The sequence below is a fragment of the Hyla sarda genome, chromosome 1 (genome assembly GCF_029499605.1).
Source record: "Hyla sarda isolate aHylSar1 chromosome 1, aHylSar1.hap1, whole genome shotgun sequence".
NCBI lineage: Eukaryota > Metazoa > Chordata > Amphibia > Anura > Hylidae > Hyla > Hyla sarda.
The window spans coordinates 507,983,293-508,003,443 of NC_079189.1; the positions used below are offsets into that span (position 1 = coordinate 507,983,293).

General features: G+C 44.2%; 1 protein-coding gene across 3 annotated transcripts in view; it reads left to right on the plus strand.

The window, feature by feature from the left end:
- Positions 1–19,836, plus strand: part of ST8SIA4 (ST8 alpha-N-acetyl-neuraminide alpha-2,8-sialyltransferase 4) — a 183,340-nt gene extending 163,504 nt beyond the window's left edge. For all 3 annotated transcript variants that reach the window (XM_056537536.1, XM_056537535.1, XM_056537537.1), the window contains one exon: positions 18,255–19,836. In XM_056537536.1, coding sequence (XP_056393511.1) covers positions 18,255–18,537 — 283 coding nt within the window. In that variant the 3' untranslated portion in view covers positions 18,538–19,836. The remainder of the gene's footprint in view (positions 1–18,254) is intronic.
- The last annotated feature ends 315 nt before the right edge of the window (positions 19,837–20,151 follow it).

The following is a 20,151-nucleotide window of genomic DNA, read 5'->3' on the forward strand; positions in this document are numbered from 1 at the left end:
ATAGATTGGACTTGTCTTTTTAATTATTGCCCTCTTATAATATATAATAGTCTTATAATAGTCTCTGTAAATGAGCGCCAGTTTCAGAGATTGGTGATCACTTACTGCACATGTCCGGCACTCTTAAAAAAAAAAAAAAAAAAAAACTACAACTCAGTTGTTTACCTTGTAAGGATGAGGGAGTTCTGGTTTGAAGCTAGCTAGAAGTGAGTTTTAAATGGGCACTCTCATTAAAACAAATTTTTGCTATTGTACTCCCTATGGTAAATAAAAAAATATTTCTAATATACTTTGTTTAAAAGAAATGAAGTTTTATTTGTGCTTAAAAAAAGCTAAAGAGCACATTTTCCCCCATCTCATACACAGACTTTGGACCGAAGACCAAACACAGGAAGTGCAGCCTGGAGTGTGTAGGGGGTGTGTCCAACCAACAGCATATGGCAGTTAAGTGTGAGAGGAGCTGAACACACCCCCCTCAACACTCCAGACGGCACTTTCTGTGTTTGGACTTCAGATGTCATTTTTTTTAAGCAAAGTATATAAGAAATGTTTTTTATTTACCATAAGGAGTGCAATAGCAAAAACTAGTTTTAACCTCTTAAGGACCCAGGACGTATGGGTACGTCCTGGGTCCCGGTCCTGCGATATAATGCGGGGTCACACGGTGACCCCGCATCATATCGCGGCGGGCCCGGCGTCATAGTGAAGCCGGGACCCGCCTCTAATAGCGTGCGGCACTGATCGCGTTGCCGCTCGCTATTAACCCTTTAGCCACGTGCTCAAAGCTGAGCCGCGCGGCTAAAAACGAAAGTAAAAGTGCCCGGCTAGCTCAGGGAGCTGTTCGGGATCGCCGCGGTATAATCGCGGCATCCCGAACAGCTGTAGCACAGGAGGAGGTCTTCTTACCTTCTCCTGTGCTGTCCGATCGCCGAATGAATGCTTCAAGCCTGAGATCCAGGCTTGAAGCATTCAATTGCCGAAAACACTGATTGATCCATTCCTATTGAGATGGATCAATCAGTGTAAAAGATCAGTTAATGCAATGTTATAGCCCCCTATAGGAGCTATATTATTGCATAAGAAAAGTGTAAAAAAAAATCATTAACCCTTTCAATTATCCCTTCCCCTAATAAAAGTTTGAATCACCCGGCATTTCCAAGAATAAAAAAAACAGTGTATATAAAAATAAACATATGTGGTATTGCCGCATGCGTAAATGTCTGAATTATAAAAATATACCGCTTTTTAAACCGCACGTTCAATGGCATACGCGCATAAAAATTCCAAAGTCCAAAATAGCGCATTTATGATCACTTTTTATACCACAAAAAAGTGAATAAAAAGTGATCAAAAAGTCTGATCAGAACAAAAATGGTACTGCTAAAAACTTCAGATCACTGTGCAAAGAAGGAATCCTCATAGCGTCCTGAGCATAGAACAATAAAAAAGTTATAGGGCTCAGAAGATGACCATTTTAAACATGTATATACATTTTCCTGCATGTATTCATGATTTTTTTCTGAAGTGCTACAAAATCAAACCTATACAAGTAGGGTATCATTTTAACCGTATGGACCTACAGAATAAAGATAAGGTATCATTTTTGCCGAAAAATGTACTGCGTAAAAACGGAAGTCCCAAAAACTTACAAAATAGTGTTTTTACATCAATTTTGTCGCACATTGATTTTTTTTTTCCTTAGATTTTTGGGTAAAATGTCATTACAAAGTAGAATTAGGGACGCAAAAAATAAGCCATCATATAGAATTTTTGGTGAAAATTTTAAAGAGTTATGATTTTTTTAAAGTTCAGGAGGAAAAATTGAAAATGGAAAAAGCCCGGGTCCTTAAGGGGTCAATGAGAGTTACCCTTTAAGGTTATTGGCTTGAGTGTTGGATAGCATAAGGAGGGTGTTCATGGTAATTGGCATGGCATAGACACACGTTGCAGTAGAGAACTGATGGGTTTGCAGATACTCACACACCAATGTAAACTAGAACGAAGTATGTTTTCCATGTGCTGCATTTGGCTCACAAAGGCTTTCTACAGCTGCACTCAGAAGGGATTAGAGAGGAATAGTCATCTTTCTCATGATGCTGATGGGAACAGCACTCAGAAGAGCCCATTTGTCCATATTATGGTGAGTGTTTCAGTGCCCAGACCCTCATTAAAGGGGTACTCCAGTGGAAATAAATGTTTGTTAAATCAACTGGTGTCAGAAAGTTAAACGTGTGTGTACATTACTTCAATTTAAAAATCCTAATCCTTCCAGTACTTATCAGGTGCTGTATTTTCCAGAGGAAGTTGTTTTCAGCCTGACCACAGTGCTCTCTGTTGACACCTCTGTCCATGTCAGGAACTGTCCAGAGCAGGAGAGGTTTGCTATGGGGATTTTCTCCTGCTTTGAACAGTTACTGAAATGGAAAGAGGTGTCAGCAGAGAGCACTGTGGTCAGACAGAAAAGAAATTCAAAAAGAAACACAACTTCCTGTGTATCATACTGCAGCTGATAAGTACTGGAAGGATTAAGATTTTTAAAAAGAAGTCATTTACAAATCTTTTTAACTTTCTGGCACCAGTTGATTAAAAAAAAATGTTTCCACCGGAGTACTCCTTTAAAGGTAGAATGAGACCCGCACATGGCCACAGAGAAAAGACCACAGGGGGTCCAGCAGTCATGATGATAAATGCACTTTTTGGTTAGAACAGGTGAGGGAAATGTTGAACTTGGCAAGAGGTTGAGAGAGTGTGCATGTTAGATTCATAAAAGGAATATAGAAGCCAGTCTGGACTTTATCAACATCAATATTTTTTTTCTTGTGTGAAAATTATTGGCAGCTGGAAAACTGAGATAACTTTGTCCAAATATCCTATATAAGGATACCCTGGGTGAAAGGATGATCTTCCCGATGGTGCTATCTGCCGTCTCATCTTCTGAAGTGGCTAATGTTTTCAATTCGGTGTATTGCAGTGTGGATTATTCCTGGATTTACAGTTGTCTGTTTTCTTCCCACTTCAACTATGTAGCTTAAATTTCACCATACGACTGGAAGAAAAGACTCTGGGGTACAAAAGATGCTTTTTGTCTGTTATTACACCTTTTAGTAGACAAACGTATCATTTTCTCAGGGCATTTCATTAAATAAGCTTTCAAGATGGGGATGTTAGAAAAAAGTCAAGAATCTTTCTCTAGGCGGCAAGTAAATGAAATTCTTAAGATGATCTAGAAGAAATGAACTATAGTTGTGTTCATGTGTTAGTACAGATAACCGCATTAACTCCATATCAATGGATTGTGTAAAATGTTCCAGTTCATCAGTTCTGTTAATATTCATTTGGGTTTAATGGTCACAGGCGTTTTAATATTTTTCACTACATCTTTATTAACCGTTTTATGACTGGGTCTGTTTTGGACCTTCCTGTCTATAGAAAAATCACCTTCTGGAAAACTGTATAGGTATAGATTTTTTTTTTTCTTTCTTGGTTTACTTTCCAAATGTGTTGCTCCTTTTTCCTGCAGAACTTATAGGGCTTCTTTATTATTTAAAATTAGAGCAGTTATCAATTCATCTTGTAGTTTTATTTTTTCAAATTTTTTGCAAATTTTATTTTCTTAAAAAAAAAAGCTCTAAATCTTCCCATTCATAGCAATGTTATCTATGTTAACATTGAATAATCTGTTTAATCGATATAGCAGCATGAACAAAAACCCCTAAATTACCTTTAACCCCTTAAAGGGGTACTCCGCCCCTAGACATCTTATCCCCTATCCAAAGGATAGGGGATAAGATGTCAGATCGCCGCGGTCCCACTGCTGGGGAGCCCTGGGATCCCAGCTGCGGCACCCCGCTCTCATTACAGCACAGAGAGAGTTCGCTCTGTGCGTAATGACGGGCGATACGGGGGCCGGAGCAGCGTGACATCATGGCTTCGCCCCTCGTGACATCACAACCCGTCCCCTTAATGCAAGTCTATGGGAGGGGGCGTGACGGCCGCCACGCCCCCTCCCATAGACTTGTATTGAAAGGGGCGGGGCGTGACGTCACGAGGGGCGGAGCCGTGACATAGCGATGCTCCGGCCCCTGTACTGCCCGTCATTACGTGCAGAGCGAACTCGCTCTGCGCAGTAATGATAGCGTGGTGCCGCAGCGGGGATCCCAGGGCTCCCCAGCAGCGGGACAGCGGCGATCTGACATCTTATTCCCTATCCTTTGGATAGGGGATAAAATGTCTGTGGGGCGGAGTACCCCTTTAAGGACCAATACAAATAAACCTGTACGCCCCTGAAAGACCAGGCCTGTTTTTTTAAATCGGGGATGTCTGTCTTTATTAGAGAATAACTCTGGTAACGTTTTGCCAATCACAATAATTCTGACATTGTTTTTTTGTCACAAGTTGTCCTTCATGTACATAGTAAAAGTAAGTCGATATCATTTGTAGTTTTTTTTTTACAATGCAAAAAATCATGACATTTTTACAAAAAATTACGATTTTTTGCTATTTTAACACTAATAGGTTGCATATATTTATACTTACTGACCAAATAGTTTATGAAACTTATACTTTCAGATGTCTACTTTATTTTGACGTCATTTTTTTGTTTTTAATTAACATTTTAAATTAGTTAGAAGCCTAACAATTTAACATGAAATTTAGAAAATTTGAAAAGTACATCTTTTTTTATGTGCTATGCAAGGTTTGCAGGAATTTGAAGGTAGTAGACCATAGGAACACCCCCCCCCCCCCCCAAATGACCCCATTTTGAAAACTAGACCCCTCAAGGTATTCACTAGGGGGTACAGGGAGTATTTTAACACCATAGTTTTTTGGCAGAAATTATTACAAAGTCAGTGTTAAAAATTCGAAATTTGCAATTTTTCACAAATGCTTCATTTGGGAGGCATATTTTTTGTACATCACTTCTGATATTGAAAGAAATGCACCCTATATTTTATTTAACTGCTTGTCCCATGTTCAGAAATACCCCCTCTTAGGCCATATATGGTTCCTTGGCCGCTTGGTAGGACTCAGAAGGAGAGGAGCGCAATTTGGCTTTCAGGGCAGAACAGTACCCCCACCCCCACAAGTGACCCCATTTATATACTGCACCCCTACAAGTTATTGGCTGGACCAGGGACCTCTCTGATTGGTCCTTGGTCGGCTAGCAGTATAACGCATCTGTCTGTGACAGTTAAGGCTCCTGATGGATATATCCACCATATTGTGGGAATAAGCACTGGCTCATGGCGAATACCGTATTTATCGGCGTATAACACGCACTTTTTAGGCTAAAATTTTTAGCCTAAAGTCTATGTGCATGTTATACGCCGATACACCCCCAGGAAAGGCAGGGGGAGAGAGGCCGTCGCTGCCCGCTTCTCTCCCCCTGCCTTTCCTGGGGTCTAGAGCGCTGCTGTCGGCCCTTTTCACCCCCTGGTTATCGGCGCCGCTGCCCGTTCTGTCCCCCTGACTATCGGTGCCGGCGCCGATAGCCCGGGAGAGAGAAGCGGCGCCGACAGCCAGGGGGAGAGAAGGGGCAGCGGCACCCATTGCCGGCGCCGCTGCCCCGTTGCCTCCCCCCATCCCCGGTGGCATAATTACCTGAGTCGGGTCCGCGCTGCTCCAGGCCTCCGTCGTGCGTCCCCGGCGTCATTGCTATGCGCTGAACGGCGCGGCGCATGACGTCAGAGCGCAGCGCCGTGCATAGCAACGACGCTGGGGACGCACGACGGAGGCCTGGAGCAGCGCGGACCCGACTCAGGTAATTATGCCACCGGGGATGGGGGGGGGGCAGCGGCGCCGGCAATGGGTGCCGCTGCCCCTTCTCTCCCCCTGGCTGTCGGCGCCGCTTCTCTCCCCCTGGCTATCGGCGCCGGCACCGATAGTCAGGGGGACAGAACGGGCAGCGGCGCCGATAACCAGGGGGTGAAAAGGGCCGACAGCAGCGCTCTAGACCCCAGGAAAGGCAGGGGGAGAGAAGCGGGCAGCGACGGCCTCTCTCCCCCTGCCTTTCCTGGGGGTGTATCGGGGTATACATGCGCACACACGCACCCTCATTTTATCATGGATATTTGGGTAAAAAACTTTTTTTACCCAAATATCCTTGGTAAAATGAGGGTGCGTGTTATAGGCCGGTGCGTGGTATACCCCGATAAATACGGTATATCCATCACTGCTGCAGCTGGGTAGCTCAGTGTGTCCGCTCATGACTGCCAGCGGGAAATCCACCGCCATGAGTGGACACACAAAGCTACCCAGCCGCAGCAGGGAGCTCATTATCGTGACTGCTGCATAATGTGTAGGATCACATGGTGGACATCCGCAGCATATTACATGCTGTGGATGTCCGCCAATGCGATCCTACACATTATGCTTTTCTTTAATTAGATTCATTCAATGTATTTTTTATATTTTTATTTTTACACTTCTTTTACATTTTTATTTATTTTTACACTTTTATTTTATTTATTTATTTATTTATTTATTTTTACAGTTTTTAATGCTTTGGAATACTTAGTATTCCAAAGCATTGCAGTTATATGCTGCTTGACAGTTTTCACTAGCAGGCAGCATATTAGGACGTGCCTCTGGCACGTCCTTTCAGGCAATACCCAGGGCAGACCTGGGGGACTTTGTAGGACCCCCGGCTGCTCAGGTATGCAGCAGCACCCCGCGATGCTCCGGGGTGCTGCAGGAGAGACAGAGGGAGCCCCCTCCCTCTGTCAGAACTCCTTACAGTGCACGGTCACTTCTGACCGCGGCTGTAAGGGTTAAACTGTCGGGAGTGAAGTGAACTTCACTCCCGGCAGTGCGGCAGGCCCCGGCCAGCCGCGGCCACACACAGCACCCCGCGATCGCGATGCGGGGTGCTGCAGAGGAGACAGAGGGAGCCCCCTCCCTCTGTCATAACACTTACAGCCTGCGGTCACTTCCGACCGCGGCTGTAAGGGTTAAAACTGCCGGGACCAAAGTTTAATTCTTTCCCAGCAGTGCAGCAGGGTCCCGGTTGTGTGATACAGCCGAGTCCCTGCCGCGATCTCGTAGGTGCACTGGGCAGCACCCACGAGAATAATGGACAAGTATAGACATCCAGGTGCCGGAACGCCCGCCAAACTGGAAGTCTATAGTCATCCATGGTCGTTATCAGGTTAAATGTAGGTTCCCCCCTTAGCCTTAGCCACAGTCTCTATATATTAAATGGGCACTGTCAGATATAAAAAACCGTTTGTGTTGTAATTTTAATAAGAAAACTGCCTTTAAAAATCACTCCACTAGGGGTCTCCATACCTCCTGGGACACTTATGAGTCCCACAGCAGCATTAGCTTGTCCATGGACATGAGATGGCTGATGGACAAGGCTGCAGGAGGAACACTGCTGTAACAGGGTTTTATCAAACATGTGCCTCCAGCTGTTGCAAATCTACAAGCAAACATACCTGGACAGCCAAAGAATGTCTGGACATGCTGGGAGTTGTACTTTTGCAAAAGTTGTAGGCACACAGCTGAAGGCAACACTACTGTAAAAAACTGACAGACAACAGTGTGTGTTGCACAGAAAAGCATTTTTGCAGCAGCGGTTCACCCCCCAGTCACATCAGTGTTCTATTGCAGAGAGGGGGGGGGGACAGAGAGCAGTGTGTTGCACAGAAAAGCTTTTTTACAGCAGCGATTCACCTCAAGCCCAAATACAGATAGAAGCACTGATGGGAAAGGGAGTGAGATTTAGAGAGTGCAATTTTAGGTGTAGTACACAGCGACTGTGTGCTGCAGCACTGGTGTGTAACTGAAAAGCTAATAGTAGCCAGCCAGTTAGGGTGAGCACAGCACTAAAAGCATATTGTCCTCTATTAAGTCTAACCTGTGTGTACATCTAAGAGGTGTACCATTTCTTTCCTGTTAAAGCAGGGGTCTCAAACTCAAATTATCTGGGGGCCACTGGAGGTAGCAGCTGGGTGAGGCTGGGCCGCATGCCTTACATATAATGCCCCCATCATGTGCCCCTCATCATCCACCAGCAACACCCCCCACCAGCAGTAGCACCTCCATCATCCACCAGCAACCCCCCCCCCCCCCCCCATTCCCCCTACCCCATGTGGTAATAGAATGAGCTGAAGGATGATGGGGTGCTACTTCTGGGGGTTCCCCACCTTAGGTAAGCAACAAGTTCCCCACATTAGGTACCAGCAGGTTCCCCACATTAGGTAGTAGTAGGTCCCCCCCCCCCCCGACTCACACACAGAAACCCACACATGCACACACACATAGACACACTTACCTGTCCTGCGCTGCGCTTCTCCTCTCCAGCGGCAGCCTCAAGAGTGATGTCTCTGACGTCCTCTGCGGAGGGTTGTCACATGCGCGACGTCCCTCATCAGACTCTGGCCGGCCGGCCAACCAGAGACGCGGAGGGGGAAGGGTAAGTGAAGCCTTCCGGCATTAAGCACATTCTTGGTGCAGGCTACAAACTTTTGTTCCGCGGGCTGGGAGTTTGAGACCCCTGTGTGAGTCTTAAGGGCCTAGGTACTGTGAAAGACCAGGCAAAAGTACACACCTTCTGGTGTTGTAGACAAATACTGTCTTAAGCGTAGTGGAGCGTATTGTACTCCCCTCATATACGCAATAATTATGTCAGGCAGAGAAGTGCCAGGACATGCACAGAGGAGTGGCAGAGGCCTAAATTCATCAGGCTGCGGTTGCAGCAGACTAGGGGCGAGTGACAGCGAGAGGCCTGAGCTCCTGGTATCAGCTAGCGGTCGTGTCTTGAGCAGCAACCCAGCTGCCGTCATCAATTGGTTAACACGGTCATCCACTTCATCACAAGTAAAATCTGATACCCCCAGTCAACAGGTGGGTTCCTCAGAAAAACACTCAGTTGGCATGCCCAGTGAGCAGTCCCTGTCCTCCCATTGCCTCTGTCCTATGCTGTTCCCTCCCCCACAGACGTATCTTTTGCTGTGGGTTCAGCTCCACTATTTAGCTAGTACAATCTACTAGAGAACAGTCAGCAGCTACTGCCCAGCCAAGAAGTGTAGGAGACATCCACTGCTTCCTCTGCTAGGTGGGCAAGTAGTGATTAGGAGAGTGGCGTGGGAAGTGGTGTTTCGGGCGTTCAGGCTCCTGAAGCAGAAGCTGTTGAGGAACCTGAGGAGGACATCAGTGACGTGCAGACATAACTCGATGATGATGAAGCCGATCGCACTTGGGAGCCTGGTGCAGAAGGATCTTCATCAGGAGGAGAGGGTTGCAGGTTGCCGTGATGCAGCAGCTGAGCCAGAAACGTGGTAGCATGGTTGGCAGTCAGCATGGTGGCAGAAGTGGAAAGTCTGGAGCCAAACATGGCTGGGGTAGACCACCTGCTTCGCGGCAGCCTACCCTACCGGGAGGTAGTGTAACTGGGGTTCCTGTAGTCAGCAGCAGTAGCAGTCAATCAGTGTGGTGGGAAAAGCAGCTACTCAGCGGTTTGGACATTTTTCATCAAGGATGTTAACCTGGCCACATGCAAGATGTGTCTGCAAAAGGTGAAGCATGGCCAGGGTCCCAATGTTGCATGGCCCTGTGTCAACATATGCAGCGTCACCATAAAGCGGCCTGGGAGAACGTGGCTTTGATGTGGTGGTCCAGCCTGCTGCATCACCCAGTGGCACACCGCTCCCTGTTTCAGCCAGCCAAAGCTGTGTGTCATACCCATCTTCTGTCACTTCAGATGCTCCTGCTCCTCCCACGTCGAGTTAGTTATACCAGCCAGCAATCCATCGGCGAAGCAATGTCCAAGAGACAACAGTATGCGCCCACACATCCAACGGTGCAGAAGCTGAATGCGCTCCTGTCAAAGTTGCTGGTGCTGCAGTCCCTCCCTTTTCAAATTGTTAACTCTGCACCTGTCAGAGAGCTGATGGCTTGTGCCGAGCTAAGGTGGAGAGTCCCAAGCCGTAATTTCTTTGCAAATAAGGCAGTACCAACCCTGCACAATTTTGTGGAACAGAAGGTGGGCCAGTCCTTGAGCCTGTCGGTGTGTACCAAAGTGCATGGCAGCGCCGACGCATGGAGCTAGAACTACAGTCAGGGACAATACATGTTCTTTACAGCCCACTGGGTGAATGTGGTTCCTGCACTGCCACAACAGCAACTTGAACAGGTCACGCCGGTTCCGCCTCCACGCTTTCAGGCCATTGGTACTTTGACAGTGTGCGACTCTGCCTCCTCATCCTCCACCGTGTCCTCAGCCTCCACTGCATGAACAAGTCTCAGTGCCCCTCCAGCATACCATGTGTGCAGGGCATGGCGGTGTCACGCTGTTCTTCACATGGTTTGCCTTGAAGAGCGGAGTCACACTGGTGAGGAACTGCTAAAAGTCATTCATCAACAAATTGAATCATGGCTTACTCCACACAAACTGGAAAGGGGAAACATGGTGACCGTTAACTGGAAGAACATCTTGTATGCACTGTGACAAGGAAGCCTGAGCCATGCACCCTGCATGGCACACGTGTTCAATCTAGTTGTCAAGCAGTTCCTGAAGTGTCCCCCCCCCCCCCCATCTGCAATACATCTTAACAATGGGAAGGAAACTTTGCATGCGCTTCAGCCACTCGTACACTGCAAAGCGCACCATCCTTGAGCTGCAACGTCAGAACGGTATCCCCCAACATAATCTTATTTGCAACGTTTCCACACGTTGGAATTCCACCCTTCATATGTTGGACTGACTATACGAACAGAGAAAAGCCATCACCAATTTATTGATGATCCAAGCAGATAGGGGGACTCCCCTGTGTAACTTCAATGTCAACCAGTGGCAGATCGTGACACCTGCTGTTTGCTCAGGCTCTTTGAGAAAGCCACATTATTAGTCAGTCACAAGGATTATGGGATGAACGACGTCATTCCACTGCTTCATCTACTACAACATGTGTTGGAAACATAGGCTGGTCAGGGCACTGGAGACGTGATGCCTACATCTCATGGCCACTTGAGCCCTGTGGGGGCTGAACTGGAGGAGGGGGAGGGGCACAGTAGAGCACAATTTAGGTTTCACAAGATGGGCAGTTTATTCTAGTCATCTGACAGGAGAGGAGGAGCAGGAGCAGCTAGAGGGTTATGAGAGAGGCGAGACAGAGGACCCAGACACACCGTGGCAGTATGCAGTGGAGATGGAGGCAGGGAGTCCTCAAAGTCACTTGCACAAATGGCACGATGCATGCTCGCTTGCGTAGTGACCGCCGAATTGTCACCATTCGGCAGCGGGATAACTTCTGGCTCCACCTTATTGGACCCTTGCTACTGGCACAAAATGGGGGGCCTTTTTTACACCCACTGAGAGGGAGGACAAACTAACCTACTACAGAGACATCCTACGTAGTCAGTTGGCCGATGCTTATCTGTGCCATCATCCATCCTCTCGCAGGTCTGACTCTGGGGGGCCTTCTGCGCTCACCTTCCAATGCTATGACTGCTGGAGAGGGTTGGGGTGGTAGGAGCAATACCAGCTCAATCAGCAGCAGTCTGAGTCTACAGTCACTGATGAGTAGCTTTGTTCACCCGCATAGTGAAGCAACTCATCAGCAGCAGGTAGACCTGGAGCAGGACCTGAACCAGCGAGTGGTGGCATATCTTGACATGACCATGCCAACACATCTTGAAGATCCACTGGTCTTCTGGGCAGCCAAACTAGATTTGTGGCCGCAACTAGCAGAGTATGCCCTGGAAAAGCTGTCCTGCCCGGCCAGTAGTGCGCCATCAGAGCGGATGTTTAGTGCTGCAGGGGCCATAGTAACCCCAAGGAGATCTCGTCTGTTCACAAAAATTTTTGAGAGACTGACCATTGTGAAGATGAATCCGGCATGAATCAGCCAGGATTTCCTCCCACCAATGCCTGATGCATCAGAGTACATTGACCATGGTGCCCCACCAACACTTAACAAATATGGATAGTGCTAAATATATTTAAGGCGCTGCTCCCCAGTTACAGACATTCCTCCGCATCAGACCACAAGTAAGTATTGAGGATATTCATTATGTAAAACTTAACTTTTAATAATATTCTTGGGATAAAATGGATGGACACACATGTTTTTTTAAATCAAAAAGGAAAGGTGTGCAAAAAAACACCATGTGCCACCTACAACACCAAGTATTGATGTAATGCAAAGTCCTCTAAAAGGTGAAAGGGAACAACTTATGGTGAGGGTTAAAAACTCCCCCCTGTAAGGCCCTACTCTCGCATTATTAATTCCCTTCTTGGCACGTGTTACTCGCCCTAAAAAGGGCGGCCCCACACAGGAACCTCTCCCTATTTCCCCCTACAAACACTGCCATTTCCCAGGGTTTTTATGTGGAAATAGTTTCCTGTGTAATGCCGCCCTTTTTAGGGTGAGTAACACTTACCAAGAAGGGAATTAATAGGGCGAGAGTAGGGCCTTACAGGGGAAGTTTTTACCCCCACCGGTTACAATGGACCATACGTTGTTCCCTTCCACCTTTTCGAGGAAAGTGTAACTCTTCTTAAAAAGGGCAGCCCCACACAGGAACCAATCCCTATTTCCACCTAAAAACCCTGGGAAATGGCAGTGTTGGTAGGTGAAAATAGGGAAAGGTTCCTGTGTGGGCCCTCCCTTTGTAGGGTAGGAAAAGTAACACTTGCCAAGAAGGGAATTAATAATGCGAGAGTAGGGCCTTACAAGGGAATTTTTACCCCACCGGTTACAATGGATCATATGTTGTCCCCTTCCACCTTTTAAAGGTCTTTGCATCACATCAATACTTGGTGGTATAGGTGGCATATGGTGTTTTTGCACACCTTTACTTTTGTTTGATTTAAAACAGATGCCACACATCTGATGCCAAGTTCTCCTTTTTTCACCCACCTTCATCACCGGGTACTGGTAATGCCACCTATCGCACCACTCTGTCACTGGGTCACTTTCAGGACTCCTGATGCTGCTGCTGCCACCTCCAGGCTGTCTCATTCTGCCATCATATGTTCTCCTCGTGCTGATGCCACCTCCAGGCTGACCCATTCTGCCACCATATGTTTTCTTCATGCTGATGCCACCTCCAGGCTCTCTCATTTTGCCACCATATGTTCTCCTCATGCTGATGCCAGCTCAAAGCTGTCTCATACTGCCACATGTTCTCCTTATGCTGCCGCCACCTCCAGACTGGGTCATTCAGCCATTATATGGTCTCCTCATGCTGCCTCCAACTCCAGGCTGTGTTATTCATCCACTATATGCTGCCGCTAACTCCAGGCTGTGTCATTCAGCCACTGTATGGTCTCCTCATGCTGCCGCCAACTCCAGGCTTTGTCATTCATCCACTATATGGTCTCCTCATACTGATGCCGTCTCCAGGCTCTATCATTGTGCCCCTCTGCGACAGGGATTCTAATAGCGAAGCCTTTGATCTGCATGTCATACTGAATTACAGTATTATTTCACTAGCCCAGCACACCCCCTATGCGTGTTACAGCAAGGCAAAATGTTCTACACCCCTATTGACACTCTCTGTAGGCCAGAAATAGCCTTTTGTAATAGCGATTTGACTCAAAAAATTTGGACCCAAAAAATTTTGGGGGAGAATTCACCGAATCAAATTATTTTAAAAATGTGCTGATCTCTAAACAGGATTAGGTACTGAGTAACACATAAGTTTGGGTTTCTTTGTGGGATCTGACAGATACAGTTTATCGATTATCATCCGTGTACAGAAATGTGCAAAAGCAGATAGGGCCAGGGTAGAACTGACAAAAATTGGTCCCTGGAGATAATTACAGTGGGCCCTCAACATACGATGGTAATTTGTTTCAAATGAATAATCATTTGTTGAAACCTCATTTGAGGGATCAACATCTGAGAGGCCATCGTATGTTGAAATTATCGTATGTCGGGGCCATCGTAGGTCGGGGGGGCCACTGTACTCACATTATAAGAAATGTTCATTCTACCACACAGGAACATGTTAATACTTTAGCACCTGAAGGCTTTGCAAAATGTGGAAGGAATAGATCTTTTTTTAATTTTTTTTAATGTATTTGTAGTATGAGAACACAGGCTTGCAGGGAATATATCTGTGTGTTTCCTGCCTTCCCCATTTAAGGATTTTTATCAGAATGAGGTAATGGTAACAGTTCATTGGATCACTGTATGTACAGATCTTGCAGATCTCATCTATGACCTGCTCAGGGAATCCCTGCTACATAATTATTGATATCATGAGGTTCCCCAGCAACCACCCAAATGCAGAGGCTGCACAGTGGTCCCTTAAATTGCACTATTAATTGGTCCAAAGACAAACCTTGTTTTTAAAACCATTGTAACTTTAGACCATGAGGAAAAGCAGACAAGGGATCACTGCCACCAGCGCATCTTGCAAATAATGTGGGTTTTATTTCAATAAGCGTAGAGTTACATGCAATCTTTCTGCTGGCTCACACAGCCATTATTATGTAAAAATTACATAATTGGTTCCAAAGTCTCCAAAATGTCAACCCAAATTAAGATTAAAGAAAAATAAGATAACCAATACAAATAAAGCAAGTCCTTACATATAAAAGCCAGCCATAGCTGCCAGAAGCTATAAATCGCATTATACATAGAGGTTTGGTGCTTCTTCAAGATCCTGCACTGTAAATCTTAGATACAAAATGTAGCCACTTTCACCCGGTGTACAAAGGAAAATCTAGTCCTGGCAAAGGTAAAGAACAGTATAGTACCACACTATACTTTTATAGAGGCGCTACTAGGCAGCAAATTAGTACATGCACTTCAGTAATACAGGGGATTTACCAGTGAAACGCCTACTCAGATTGGTCAAATCTTAGGCTGCATTCACAACACGTTTTATTCATACAGTCTCCGGATCTGGCTGGCAAAATGTCAAAACTGGGCGCTCCCGTATCCCGGCCCGCATCTCAATCATTTAAATGAGCCGACTGGACTCAGATAGTGACTCTGGCTCATTTTTGCCCCGTATCCGGTTTTGTGGCTGGACTTAAAACCATAGCATACCACTGATCTGGTGACCATATAAAGAGAAAGCTGTGTGAATGCAGCCTTACATTCACAAGAGCCACAGATCCGGATTGTTTCTTGCACTGTATGTGAAGTATGGTTTCAAGTTACAATGGTGTTTCCTGTACCATTGTGTGTTAACAATATTGTAACCTGAGGCCACTTTAACATGAGGGATCGCTTTACAACTAGTAACAAATCACTCAATGTGATTTTTTTTTGGTTCAGGAGCTTGCTGTATTTTAGTTTCCCAACACAGTACAGCCATAGATTGCCATTGCAACAGCCCGATCCTGTAGATGGCACAGTATGGGTTAAACATGCAAAGCCATCTCGGCACTGAAATGAACATAGAGTGGTTAGAGTATTTGAAAGGAGACAGTGTGACAAGTTATTATTTTTACATGTCTGGTATTAACCCTTTAGACGCCGCAATCAAAGTTGAGAAAATACTGCTGGTTAGCTCAGCGGAGCTGTTCGCGACCACCGTGGTGAAATCGCAATGTCCCAAACAGCTGAGAGGACAGCGGGAGGTGCCTTACTGTGCTCCATGCTGTCCGATCATCGTTTGATTGCTCCAAGCCTGAGATCAAGGCTTGAGCAATCAGGTGCAGATAACACTAGTCAATGCTATGCTATGGCATAACATTGTTGAGTGTATGCAATCAAAGGATTGCATGTAATAGTCCCCTATGGGGGCTAAAAAAAGTGTTTAAAAAAGTGAATAAATGTGATTTAACCCCTTCCTGAATAAAAGTTTGAATCACCCCCTTTTTCCCATTTAAAATAAAAAATGTAAATAAAAATAAACATATGTAGTATTGCCGCGTGCGTAAATGTCCAAAATTGTGTATTTTTGGTCACTTTGTATACCCTAAAAAATGTATAAAAAGCGATCAAAAAGTCCCATCAAACCAATCATGGTACCACTAAAAACTTCCGATTACGGCGCAAAAAATTAGCCTTCATACAGTCCCATAAACAGAAAAATAAAAAAGTTATAGGGGTCAAAAGATGACAATTTTAATAATTTTTGGTGCATGTAGTTATAATTTTTTTAAGGTAGTAAAATAAAAAAAACTTATATAAATTGGGTATCATTGTAACCATATGGACCTACAGAATAAATATATGGTGTCATTTTTACAGAAAAGTGCAATGCGTAGAATCGGAAGCCCCCAAAATTTACAAAATAGCGTTATGTTTTTGTTTTGTTTTTTTCAATTTAGCCCCACAAATAATTTTTTTTCTGGTTTTGCCATTCATTTTTGGATGAAATGATTGATGTCATTACAATGTACATTTGGTGGCGCAAAATTCAAGCTCTCTTATGAGTCTGTAGGTGCAAAATTGAAAGCGTTCTGATTTTTAGAAGGTGAGGTGGAAAATACAAAAGTGCAGAAACAAAAAAAAACTGGTCTTTAAGGGGTTAAACCTCATTTTACAATCTGCATATAATTTTTGTGAATGCTGTATATATACATCAAATTGTACACATCAAATTAGGTAATACATTATAATGTAGTCTTATTAAGCTGGTTCCTGAGCTCTCGGGCTGTATGACCTGGCATGCCGCCCTCCTGCTGGTTCACTGTACAGCAGAACTGCTGCTGTGGTGCTTAGTAGGAGATGTATCGCTTATATGAAAGACTACACATTAGTAAGATGTAGAAAAAGCTTCGTTTGGATTTTAAGTTGTTCCTGTCGGCACATTGGTGACCTAGTATTCATTGCAGCAAATAAATATTCTAGTCTAAATTCATGCAGAGTTATACCTGAGCTCAGGGTGGCCCCAACCTATTACAGTAGTTCTACTCCAGAGAGACCCCACCGGGGCTCTGCTTTGTTGGAGGCAGGCCTAAGAGTACCGCACCAAGAACTGTCTCTTATTATATAAATTTGAATATAAAGGTGGCCATATGCTTTCAAGGGGTACTCTACTGGAAAACATTTTTTTTAATCAACTGGTGCCTGAAAGTTGAACAGATTTGTAAATGCTATTCAAAAATGTTAACCTTTCCAGTACGTATCAGCTGCTGTTTTTTAATTTATTTTCCGTCTGACCACAGCACTCTCTGCTGACACCTCTGTCCATTTTAGAAACTGTCCAGAGCAGGAGCAAATTCCCATAGGAAATCTATCCTACTCTGGACAGTTCCTAAAATGAACAGAGGTGTCAGAGAGCACTGCGGTCAGATAGAAAAGAAATGCAAAAAGAAAAGAACTTCCTCTGGAACATAAAACAGCTGATAAGTACTGGAAGGGTTGAGATTTATAAATGGAAGTAATTTACATATCTGTTTACCTTTCTGGCATCAGTTGATTGAAAAAAAATGTTTTCCAGGGAAGTACCCCTTTTAAATAACTCAGCAGAATTAAACAAATCTCTCTCAAACTTCCTCCATACACACACAAATGTTTGGCGGGGCTGCTTGCTGTATCTCTTACATCTGCATCTTTTATATTCTGCATTTGGATCACAATTGTTTCTTTTATCCTTAGATACTATAAAGGGAAGCTCCACTGTCACACTATGGGGGGCATTTATCAAAGTCAGTGTAGGTGCCGTAATGTTATACACAGGTTTTGATGGTTTAGGTGAAGTCTACGCGCAACAAATACTATAAATGGTGCAGGGCACGTGATAAATATGCGGCTGGTACATATGTTTTTGAAATTTCAGTTTACAGCGCCACTTTGTATGAGTCCTTCTCTGTGACTTTTCTGAGACTTTTTCCACTTATGTGCGACTTTCTGAAACTACAGACAGTTTTGCAAGCCAGGTCTGGGCTAATTGAGGGCTATGTGACTAATCTACGACTTTCTGAGAAAAGTCATACTTCATAAATCTCATACCAATGTAAATTTAAAAAAAAAAACTGTGTACTTAAATCATTTTAGACCACTTAGACCAAATCATTTTGGCAAAAAGTCGTACCCATTTTGTGCAAGTGCAACAAATCTGCAACAAATGTACACAAAAAAGCAGTGTAATAAGCTTGATAAATGTCTCCCTATGTGTTCACAATATCACACAATGTAAATGTATGCAAGATGTTGAATGTATTTGCAAATACTTTTGTATTTATGTGATTTAAAAAAAAAAAAGAAATCACCCAGACAGCAGTGAATTGTGGGAGCTCAGGAGGCAGCTACACAGTTCGAGCCGAGCTGTTAACTGACATGAATATCTGCAATGTAGTCAATTGTCGGTATTAAATATCTGCTTTCTGTTCTTCTTTCCAGATACTGGTTAACAAACAAGGTTCAAATCAAAAGACCCAGCACCGGCCTTCTGATGTACACACTGGCGACACGATTTTGTGAGGAAATTCATCTTTATGGATTTTGGCCTTTCCCCAAGGATGTTTATGGAAACCTAGTAAAATACCATTATTACGATGAGCTGAAATACAAATATTTTTCTAGTGCCGGGCCCCACAGGATGCCGCTCGAATTCAAGACATTGAATGTATTGCATAACAAAGGGGCACTAAAACTCACTACTGGAAAATGTGAACAGCAATAAGGTTTACTTAAATGCAATGAGTAAAGCATCTCCGTCGAGATATTTTTGGGATATGTTTAGAGCTGTGCTCTTTTTTTAATAGAAGAGAAATTGGCGTGACATTTTAGAAAACCAGCTCACAAGACGGGCTCTAGTCCATATGCTTGTTGCAAGGTGCTAAAAACCAGTATTATAGGAAGATGCTTGGTTCGGAGTAAGTGCCACTGAGTTGCAAACTCGAATGTTTTACTAGTGTTTACAAGACCCGAAAATACAATCACTTGGAAGAATGAAGACCAGTCTGTGCTGACCCGATGGAAGTGCAAGTGAAACATGATGGATTTAAAGAACTTAAGGCACCTAGTTTACATTCACGTCTCAATCAGTATTCATGTAGGTTCATTTAATGCTGTTAGATCCATTTGTTTTCATTGCCCTTGTATTATAGATTTGTAATTTTTCTAAACCTTTTTGTAGAGTAGAAACAAAAAGAATGTCACAAAGAGAAAGGGAGCCATGGTCACTTGACGTAAACTCTCTAGCATGGTTATATAGGTCGATACAAACCATATGAATGACTCTGCCTTGTGTAGAACATAGGATTCCGAACAACATGAGCAGAATTTGTAAACGGGAATGAGTGAACAATAGGTAGATGTGTGGTAGATGTAAATGCTTTATCAGTGATAAACTCCACATCTGACTGTAAGTAATAGATGTAGTGGATCTTTAAGCTTCGCAGACTGCATTGAAGACATTTTGTGGGCTAGACTAATGCACCATCAGTTCGCTGACATATTGAGGAACTTATGTCCAGTCTGTTACCTGCCCACATAATTCTGCATCCAGTGCGGGTGACTGGTCCACTATACAGACGTTTCTAGCTGTAATTGTACATTTCAGTGTTAGAAGGCTTCTCTGGAATACAGGAGGAATGTACTGGGATGAGCTTAAAGCCGTTCTAAAGTCATTAGTGCTGTCTGATCCTCAGACCAGCCGTGGTATTACTGTAGAGCAGCAAATACACTTCTAGGTTTCGTGTGATTTCAGAATGTTTTGTTACCAAACATAGGTGCCCTTAATTTTGGTACCAAAGATTTTAGTGATTTTGTATAAATATTTGTGTTCTTTTATTTTTATTAATGTACATTTAGTACTGCAAAGCTATGCTGCTGAAGTATATATATATGTATATCAGTTATGTTTATTATACATTTCTATTTTAAATTGAGTTTTATCACATTTTATGTATTTAAATGTTAGAGGAGCAATTGTTGTTGTAACCAATATTGTTCCACATAATACATATTTACAGAAGAATTTGCCATATATATATATATATATATATATATCAATTTTTTTTCTCCCCATAAACCCAACTGTTTCAGAAGTACACGACATCGCTAGGACCCACCGCTAGGACCCACTACAATCTCCTGGCCAGTAACCCTGGCTCTCCTCTGCACCTCCGCTCCATGCACGTAGAGCGATGACATTCACGTCTCTCTATGGGAGAGCCAAAGATACACGAATGCTGTATCTCCGGCTCTCCCATAGAAGTACATGATGGACTGTAATACATTAAAGGAGCAGCTGTTGCTCTGTGAATAAGAAGAGCCAGGGTGCCTGGCAGGA